At 51.6% G+C, this 9,984-nt stretch overlaps 1 protein-coding gene across 1 annotated transcript; it reads left to right on the forward strand.

The window, feature by feature from the left end:
- The first annotated feature begins 1,970 nt into the window (after window positions 1-1,970).
- On the forward strand, window positions 1,971-7,094 carry LOC141042749 (uncharacterized). Its single transcript, XM_073511631.1, has 4 exons — window positions 1,971-3,711; window positions 4,975-5,770; window positions 5,874-5,997; window positions 6,102-7,094. Exons 1-4 carry the CDS (start codon window positions 1,971-1,973, stop codon window positions 7,092-7,094), a joined length of 3,654 nt encoding a protein of 1,217 aa, XP_073367732.1.
- The last annotated feature ends 2,890 nt before the right edge of the window (window positions 7,095-9,984 follow it).

The following is a 9,984-nucleotide window of genomic DNA, read 5'->3' on the forward strand; positions in this document are numbered from 1 at the left end:
CTCTAAGGCGGGGAGACCATCGTCTCGAGTAGCATGGGATCACTATTAACACGCGCGGATTACAAGGGGTGCCCCCCTCTCGGCCCAGCCGGATACACCCATGCCCCCTGGCCCGATGACTGGCATTGCAGCCGGTACCTGGAAACCCTCATCGTGGCCTCTCTATACGGTGTGTGCACGGAAAGGGGTTAAAAAATTACTGAATCATACCCTGCCTGCGGCGGGGACAAGTGGTAGTACGAACCAGTATGGGGGTTACCGGAACAAGACTCGATCTACGGTCCACTCAGGAGGTTTAAGTTTTCCTGCAGTGGTTAGCACAATATAATGGCAGTACCCAACAGGGTCACCACCTCTGGTATGTCTCAACATACCCTCACTGATCATTCTCGCCACCTCGAGATTTCAGTCTCACGGTCACTTTTCTCGTGACTGATTCTTCCTGCACATTAGCCTGGACCAACACAGGCACATATGGCACATGAAAATAACCGTACTCACTTATACTTAATGTTTAAGTGAAGATAAAATACCATCAAGGGGATCATGCATGTATGACCAACAATATGCAAACTCTATAGAAATTCAACATATTCATAATTCAAATACACATGCCACAAAATAATTATGCAGTCACCATATCATGTATTCAAAATGCTTGCCTTGAGCTTGCAGAAGTGTTGGGTGCATTCCAAAACTTTGAAAATTATATCTCCCCTCCATTTCCTATTTTCAAAATATTTTAATTACCGCACAATTCCAAAACAGTACATAAAAGTTGCTTGGAAATTTGTGAATAAATACTAAAATAAACTAGATGAAATTTGAGAAATAACAGAAAAAGAATCAAGTCATTTGGAGTTCATATGATTTTCCTATGAATTTACTAAGCTGGAATAGTCAAGGAAATGGACTATTTATTAGATCCAGCAAAAACCAGGCATATAAAAAATGTTCACCCTATCAAGATAAATAGAGTACGAATTTAGGAGCAGGTAGAAATTTGAATCATAAAATTTGGATGTGAAATGGCTGCTGTGAATTGATTTGAGATCTGCTGGAAAAGAAAAAGAGAAGGGCAGAAGTGCGCACTGGGCGAGACTTAGCCGTCTGGCGCAACTGGGCCTAGCCCAGCCGTTAGGCCGCGCGGGTGGGCCGATGACGTCGAACATATATTCAACTGAACACGCTGTCGCAGCTCGAAGGCGGGTCCTCAGGAGTCCGTCTCCACTTACGGACGAGTCAGCGACGCTGGGTCACTGAAGGTGGGCCCGCTCGGCCCACTGGTCAGGTTTGACCAGTCGCCGCGCGCGCCGTCTCCTCCGGCCGAACAAAGGCGGCGCTCCGGCGATGCTCGCCGGCGAACGACGGCACCCCTCGGGGATCGGAGCACATGGGTGTGCTCAGGAGGTCGAGGCGAACCCGTGGGTACCCTTCTTAGTCGCCGGCGTGGAAGGAGTCGCCGGCGGCGAGCTCTCCGGCGGACGGTGGCGTCGAGTGGGATGGGCTTTCGCCTACGGTGGCTCCTTATCAAAATCGAGCACGGGGACGGATTCGTGAGACGAAGGAAAAGTTTCTGGTGAAGAGAGTGGAGAGGGGGAGGCCCTAATGGCGTCGGAACCAACGCGGCAGTGGCGGCGGCCGTGGTTGCCGAAGTTGGGGAAGACGACCTTCTCTGGTCGTGCTGCTGCTACGGGAGGATCAGTGAGGGAGAGGAAGAGTGAGATGATGCTGTTCGAGGTCCTGGGGTGGCTTTTATAGCCCGTCGAGGCCAGTTCCCGCGGTGTCCAGAGGACAAGCATGGCGGCGGCAATCATTACGGCGGTAGGCGTGGCCGGTTGTTAGACTAAGTATATATTAGATATACGTGTTGTAATATAACTGTATTTGTACGGAACCCTCTTATAAATATATGACAGCCGTACCCACCAAGGGTATCGAGCATTGTTCCAAACCCTAATCTGTTTAACATGGTATCAGACGACGCGTTCGGTCCGCGCCGTGCTTCCGCCTCCTCTGCCGCCGCCGCGTTGGCCTCCGCTGCTGTCCCGCCGCCGTCAACTCTCGCGACGGAGTCACCCTTCATGGCCTCTGTCCCGCTCGCCTGGGCACGTCCGGCTGGATCGGGCTCACGTCCCCCTGCTCCACGATCGCCTGCGACCCATCCATCGCTCGCTCACGATGCGGTGATCTCGCGTGATGCGTCGCTGGCGCCTGATTCCTACGCTACTTCTACGCAAGTGCCCCGTGATGCGTCGCTCCGTGATGTATCCACTGCGCCGCACTTCTACGGCCCCTCCGCGCATCTTCCCTACGGCGGGACTCTGTCACGTGCTGCGCCACCGGCTCCAGGCCCCCATGGTGCTCCCGTCCAGGTGCCCTACGGCGGGCCGTATCCCGCACCGTACGTCGCGACGTCGCCGGCGCCGTATGCTTCGTCCTCCGCGGTGCCCTACGAGGCGCCGTATGGCGCGCCCTACGCTGCCTCTGTGCCGCACGTCGCGTCGCTGCAGCCCTACGGCGTACCTCCTACGGCGCCCTACGGTCCTCACCAACACTACCGTACGTCTCCGTCGGCCGATGCGCTGATTCCGTACAGTGCTCCTCCGACGTACAACTCGCAGTTCTCCGCATCGGTGGCTGAACCAGGACCTTTCCACTTCGCTCTCCTGGTGACGGTGAAGCTCTCTGCTGACAACTACCTCCTGTGGCGCGCTCAGGTGTTGCCACTGATGCGTAGTCACTACCTTGAGGGGTATGTCGATGGTACGCTGCCGTGTCCCCCGGCCATGGTTCCGGTGCCCTCGGCCGCTGGTGGCTCCATCATGGTGTCCATCCCTGCTCATCGTCGGTGGATCGCTCGGGATCAAGCTATTCTGGGTGCCATTCAGTCCTCGCTCACACCCTCCGTGGCCGGCATGGTGGTCTTTGCCGCGACGTCGAGGGATGCATGGGCCACGCTCGACTCCAGCTTTTCCTCGCAGTCGCTGGCCCGTTCCTCTGCCATTCGTAACCAGCTGGGTGAGGTCAAGAAAAATGACCTCTCCGTCACGGCCTTCTTCAACAAGGTCAAAAGTTTGGCTGATACACTGTCGTCTATTGGGAAGCCTCTTCGTGATGAGGAGTTTACTTTGTTCATTCTCAATGGGCTTGATGAGGACTATGATTCTCTCATTGAAAACATTAATGGACGTGACACACCGATGCCGCCTCGCGATCTCTATGCACGCCTTCTCAACACCGAACAGAGGCTCGCTGCTCGCCGCTCCGTTGGCGTCTACACGGAGGGCCCTTCTGCGAACGCTGCTCTCCACGGGGGCGCCCGCGGTGCCAAGCAGAAGGCGCCGCCGACCTCAGGCAACCAGCCCCGTCCGCCCGCTCCACCTCCGACGGCTGGCCGCAAGCGGCTCCACTGCGAGGCATGTGGTGGTGGGGTTGAGTGTCAACTCTGTGGCATTGAGGGGCACTTGGCGTCTCGCTGCCATCGTCGCTTTAAACGAGATTTTCTTGGCATTTGGAACAATGGGAAGGGCAATGAGAAGCAAGCTGCTCTCGCTACACCGGATCCCGGGTTCACTCCTTCATACTCGGTGGATCCTACCTGGTACATGGATACGGGCGCTACGGACCATTTGGCGAGTCAGCTTGACAAGCTGGCCACTCGCCAGCCCTACACCGGTCACGACCAGGTCCGCACGGCCAATGGATCAGGTATGCCCATCTCACAAGTTGGTCAAGCATCTCTTCTTTCACGTACCACTAAAACCTTGAATCTGCTTGATGTCCTTCGTGTTCCCTCAGTCACACGTAGTTTACTCTCGGTTCCTAAATTAACTCGTGACAACAATGTGTTTGTTGAGTTTCACCCTTTCCATTTTTTTGTTAAGGACCGGGACACGAGGGACGTTCTTCTTAGTGGTCGAGCTCGCGACGGCTTATACGCACTTGATGTGCCACGAGTCTCTCAAGTTTTCAGTGGTGTTCGGGTGTCGTCGTCGCAGTGGCACTCTCGCCTTGGCCACCCCGCTACTCCCATTGTGCGCCATGTGCTTCATCGCCATCATCTTCCTGTTGAGTCGAGTAATAAGGATTTTCTAGTGTGTGATGCTTGTCAACAAGGCAAGAGTCATCAGTTGCCTTTTTCTGTATCAAGTCGTGTTGTCAGGGCTCCTCTTGAACTTGTGTTTTCAGACGTGTGGGGCTATGCCCAAACTTCTGTTAGTGGTCACAACTATTATGTCAGTTTCATAGATGCTTTCAGTCGCTTTACTTGGATTTATCTTATTAAGCGCAAATCTGATGTGTTTCATGTCTTTATGCAATTTCAAGCACATGTTGAACGATTGCTTAAGCACAAAATTATCCATGTTCAGTCAGACTGGGGGGGTGAGTATCGTAACCTTAACACCTTCTTTCAGAAGCTTGGCATCTCACACCATGTGTCTTGTCCTCATACACATCAGCAGAACGGTGCAGCTGAGCGCAAACACCGTCACATAGTTGAAACTGGCCTGACACTTCTTGCACATGCCTCTGTCCCGTTTCGGTTCTGGAGCGATGCTTTTGTTACTGCCTGTTTTTTCATAAACAGGATTCCCACACGACGCCTTCACATGAAGTCTCAACTCGAAGTGTTGCTTAATGAAACTCCAGATTACTCCCTCCTCAAAGTGTTCGGCTGTGCGTGTTGGCCGCATCTTCGTCCGTACAATAAGCATAAACTTGAGTATCGATCTAAACAATGTGTGTTTCTTGGGTACAGTCCTCTCCACAAAGGTTACCAGTGTCTTCACATCCCATCAAATCGTGTTTACATTTCTCGTGATGTTGTGTTCGATGAGACTGTCTTCCCATTTTCCACGCTCACATCAACCACCGATACTCCCGTCACTGAGTTGCACTCTTTTCCAGTTTTGCCTGATCAATTTGTGGATGCTGCATATTCTCCTCTGTTGTTGCCTAACCATGGTGCAGGGACTGGACGAGGCGCTCGACTTGAGCTTCTGGATGATGATATGGCCACAGCTGCGCCAGTTGCTGCTACGCCGGATGGGGCGCTCGACGAGGCTGCCCCCGCCACTACCCCACTTGATCCCGACGTCGATCACGCGTGCATGCCCCATGCACGAGGATCCGACGGGGTGACCAAGTCGCTGGGGCCAGCGGCCTCGCTGTCGCCTGGGCCGGCCGAACCTGCGGAGCTGTCGGCCAGGCCGGCTGGACCCGCGGTGCTCTCCCCTGAGCCGGAGGCCTCGCCGGTCACCGACTCTTCGTCGCCTGGTCCGTCGACGCTGATCACGCCCGGTCTGTCTTCGCCGACCCTGACCGTGCCACCGGATGCGCCTGTTGACTCTCCCGCCGGTGCGTCCTCCTCGCCGCTGATGGATAGTGGCTCCTCTGGTATGGCAGCTCCAGCGCCACCTCCGCCTGTCGTCCTGCGTCCCCATACTCGCAGCAAAAGTGGCATCTTCCAACCGAAGAAGCGCACTGACGGCACTGTCGCGTGGCTTGCGGCCTGTGTGGCACATGCTGAGGCTGACCCTACGACTGAACCACGACATTTTCGAGCGGCGCTTGGCATCCCGCATTGGCGTGCTGCGATGGAGCAGGAGATTCATGCCCTTCAAAGAAACAACACTTGGCGTCTTGTTCCACCTCCATCTGGTGTTAATATCATTGACTCTAAATGGGTATTCAAGGTGAAGAAACATGCGGATGGCTCCATTGAGAGGTACAAGGCACGCCTGGTTGCCAAGGGGTTCAAACAATGGTATGGCATTGATTATGAAGACACATTCAGTCTTGTTATTAAACCAACTACTATTCGTGTTCTTCTCTCTTTGGCTGTTACTCGCGGATGGTCGCTTCGACAGCTTGATGTTCAGAATGCCTTTCTCCATGGAGTTCTGGAAGAAGAGGTTTATATGCGTCAACCGCCAGGTTTTGTTGACCCTGCTCAGCCACATCATTTATGTCGCCTTGTCAAAGCTCTCTACGGTTTGAAGCAGGCCCCGCGTGCGTGGCATGCCCGTCTTGGCGCTGCTCTTCGTGCGCATGGGTTTGTTCCTTCTACAGCAGACACGTCTCTGTTTATTCTACAGCGACCTGAGGTGACTATGTACATTCTGGTATATGTTGATGACATCATCCTTGTCAGTTCGTCTGCTTCTGCTACAGATCGGCTTGTGTCCTCTCTTGGTGCTGAGTTTGCTGTTAAGGATCTTGGGAGACTGCATTATTTTCTGGGCCTAGAGGTTCTTCATTCTGATGGTGGCTTGACTCTTACTCAGAAGAAGTACTCTCAGGATCTCCTGCGTCGTGCCGGTATGTTGCAGTGCAAGTCTGCTATGACTCCCATGTCTGCTACACACAAACTGACAGCTCTTGCTGGTGACTTGCTTGCTCCTGAGGATGCCACAGAGTACCGCAGCATTGTGGGTGGACTGCAGTACTTGCTCATCACTCGACCAGACATATCATTTGCAGTTAACCGTGTGTGCCAGTATCTTCATGCACCACGTGATTCTCACTGGTCAGCTGTTAAGCGCATCTTGCGCTATGTTCGTCACACTGGTTCATATGGTCTCCATCTTCAGCCTGCGCGTTCTGGACTGATCTCAGCATTTTCTGATGCTGACTGGGCTGGTTGTCCTAATGATCGGCGATCCACGGGGGGACATGCTGTGTTCTTTGGGCCTAACTTGATCGCCTGGCAAGCTCGCAAGCAAGCTACGGTGTCTCGGAGTAGTACCGAAGCTGAGTACAAAGTTGTTGCTAACGCCACAGCTGAGATCATGTGGGTGCAGTCCTTGCTTCGAGAGTTGAAGGTCTCCCCAACTCAGCCGCCTGTTCTTTGGTGTGATAACATCGGTGCAACATACCTTTCATCCAATCCAGTATTTCATGCCCGAACAAAGCACATCGAAGTTGACTATCATTTTGTGAGGGAACGTGTTGCTCAGAAGCTCCTTCAGATTAAGTTTGTTTCTTTGAAGGATCAGCTTACTGATATTTTCACTAAACCCTTGCCCTTGCCTTCTTTTGAAGGATGTCGTCGCAATCTTAACCTTCTGAGTGTTTCAGGACATAGTTAAGATTGAGGGAGGGTGTTAGACTAAGTATATATTAGATATACGTGTTGTAATATAACTGTATTTGTACGGAACCCTCTTATAAATATATGACAGCCGTACCCACCAAGGGTATCGAGCATTGTTCCAAACCCTAATCTGTTTAACACCGGTGGAGGTAGGGGAGGGCGGTGGCGGCTGCAGTTACTCCTGGGGATTTCTGGGTGACTCGGGGTGAGGCACGCGTCGTGGGTGTAGACGTGGCCGTGCGTGACTCGTCGGGCGGTCCTGGTCGTCGTGGACGGCGGTGGCCGGTTCTAGGAGCCAAGTGAGGGTGTCGGCGAGCTCCTGAGCGGTCGGACTGATCCAGAGGAGGATCAGGACGAGAGGGGGAAGCAGCAGAGACACAGCAGAAGCTTGATGCCAGCAGTGTAGTACGTGTGCAAAACGCGCGCTCTCAACACGCTTTAGACATGCACGGGAATGCTCGACGCAATGCCATGGCAACCTAGAGAGATCTTGTGAAGCTGAAACTTAACAGGGTCAAGAGTGTGGGTGAGATAGAGTTAGTAGACATGCTGGTTTGGTCGTATGAGCATGTTCCCAAAGCAAGTTTATGAACTTGCAGAATTATGTCATGCACATGAGGTGCTCAACAGAATGCTAGAGCTGGATAGAAGATTCTTCTGGATCTGATGTTTGGCAGGATGGGGTCTCTTTAGATGTTAGACATGGTGGTGGAGTTAGTTTGCCAAGATGAGAAACTTTCTAGTGCAAGTTTTACCAGAATTCAGTTCTGGACAGAAACTTCAGAGGAGTGTTTGGTGGACCTAAAAGATGCAAATGGAGCTGACCTTCGGGAGTTAAAGTTTTTGTTGGAAGAACAACAAGATGGAAAACTTTCAGAATTAATGGAGCTAGGAAAAAGAGGGTTGCAGTTATAACTCAAGAATGGGCCAGAATTGAAAAGAGGATGTTTCACTCAAAATTTTCAAATGACCTAGTTAGGTTTTTGCTCAAAAGTGATTTATAGGCATCACCTTACCTCTCATAATTTTTGTGGGATTTTCAAACAATTATTTAAAATACTTGTAGTGCAACAGAAGCATTTTAAGGACTGAAAATGCTAGCAGAAGAATTATTTGTGGATTATTTTATTATGAAAATATTTCCTACTGTTATTTGTGATATAAATGAAATTATTTACAAAACAACCAAGGACCACAACATTATACAAAATAATCTTCTATGGTGGGGAGAGTATTTTGTAAAACAGGAAATAGAAAAGGCTTTGAAATTAATAAATGACCTAGTATAATTCAAAATTTCATCTCTGGCCAAATTTTACTTAATGAAATTATGATTAAATTTTTGGGTGTTACATATATTCCAAACAATATGATAATCTCTCTAACCAAGGTAGGGACGAGGAGCCACTGCGCGCGTGGGCGAGGGAGCGGGCGTAAGGTGTCGGGGATATACCCCGCGGTATGAACCGGCAGGAAATATGACCCGGCCGGGCTTGGCAGTTTACTTGAGACCCGGTTGACACTTGGCGATTCACTGGCGACCCGCCCTGACGAGACGGTTTACAAGCAACCTGCCTAAACATTATGACGCACTGGTAACTCGGCGGGCTGCGGACGAATGACAAGGCCCAAGGTCCAGAAGGCCAGTTTATGTTAACGGTGGGTCGGTTTAAGAGGAAAGGCATGAGGAATATTTACCTTACAAGGAGTTAAGACCGGGACTTGTATCCGGTTTCTATTAAAGATAGACTAGTCATAATCCTAATAGGACTCCACATGTAACCCGCCCCTTCAACTTATATAAGGAGGGGCAGGGCTCTCCAAAGAGGGACAAGCAAGAAGAAACAATCTCTAGGGCTAGACACAAAAATCCGGTTTACCGGCGACTCCCTCATGATGATAATGAGACCTAGCCACAAACAACATGTAGGGTTATTATCGGATGATATTTCCCGGGGCCCGAAGCTGTCTAAATCCTTGTCTTGTGTTGCGTCTCTCGATCGCTCAACCCCTCTCAAGCTACTACAAAGATGCGTTGGCCTCACGACTAAGTCCTCACACTATGACATCTGTCGTGACGTTTCCACGACAGTTGGCGCCCACTGTGGGGCTGGCGCACGATGGAGTTGAGTTCTTGAAGAGATCTCATCCAGGGTTCGAGAAGTTTGCATCTGGATGAAGAAAATACCGGTTTTTTGAAGGATCTACATCAACTTCAAGTTCATTGGTTCAAATTTTACAATACACGAGATTTAAGTCAAAGAGCAGAAACTAGGGTTACGTGCGCCACCACGCGCGTCTGGCGTTCCGACGAATCAGATCGGGATTCTGTTTCCGCTGCGGCACCGCTTACCAAGTCGAAACTGATAGGTGTTCCGTCTCCAGCGTTCATGTCCAAGGTACAATCGTTTTTGTCCGATCCGCCGAGTCGCTGTTGCTCCATACAGGCTACAAGTTGCGATTTGCATGGCTACTACATACAAGATCAAGACCCAAAAGCTGCAGCTGTCATGGTCCCATCCGCCGTGTTTTCTACTACTGGTCGCTTGAAATCCAAAGGTAAAACCATAATCGGCTGCCTTTAATTCACGTGAAGATCGAAGGAACTAAGAAAAGAAGAAAGTACTACTCTGTCGCTGGGAAGGACTCCTCGGTTTGCCTGGCCGCCGTGGCCTCGTACTACGCCGGCCTGATCCGCCGTGTCTGAACCGCCGCTACGCCTTGAGCCGCCGCATCGCGGCTCGGCCGCGCGCCCCGCCTCTACGGGCGCTTCTTCGAGTCGGGCTTGAAGTTGACCCCGCCTCTCAATCGTTGGACATGCTGCTCCGATCAAAGTCATCGTCTCTGAAGCCGCCTCGCAGTTGGGAAAAACTTTGAGGCCTAAA

This window comes from Aegilops tauschii, chromosome 3, assembly GCF_002575655.3.
Source record: "Aegilops tauschii subsp. strangulata cultivar AL8/78 chromosome 3, Aet v6.0, whole genome shotgun sequence".
Taxonomy (NCBI): Eukaryota; Viridiplantae; Streptophyta; class Magnoliopsida; order Poales; family Poaceae; genus Aegilops; species Aegilops tauschii.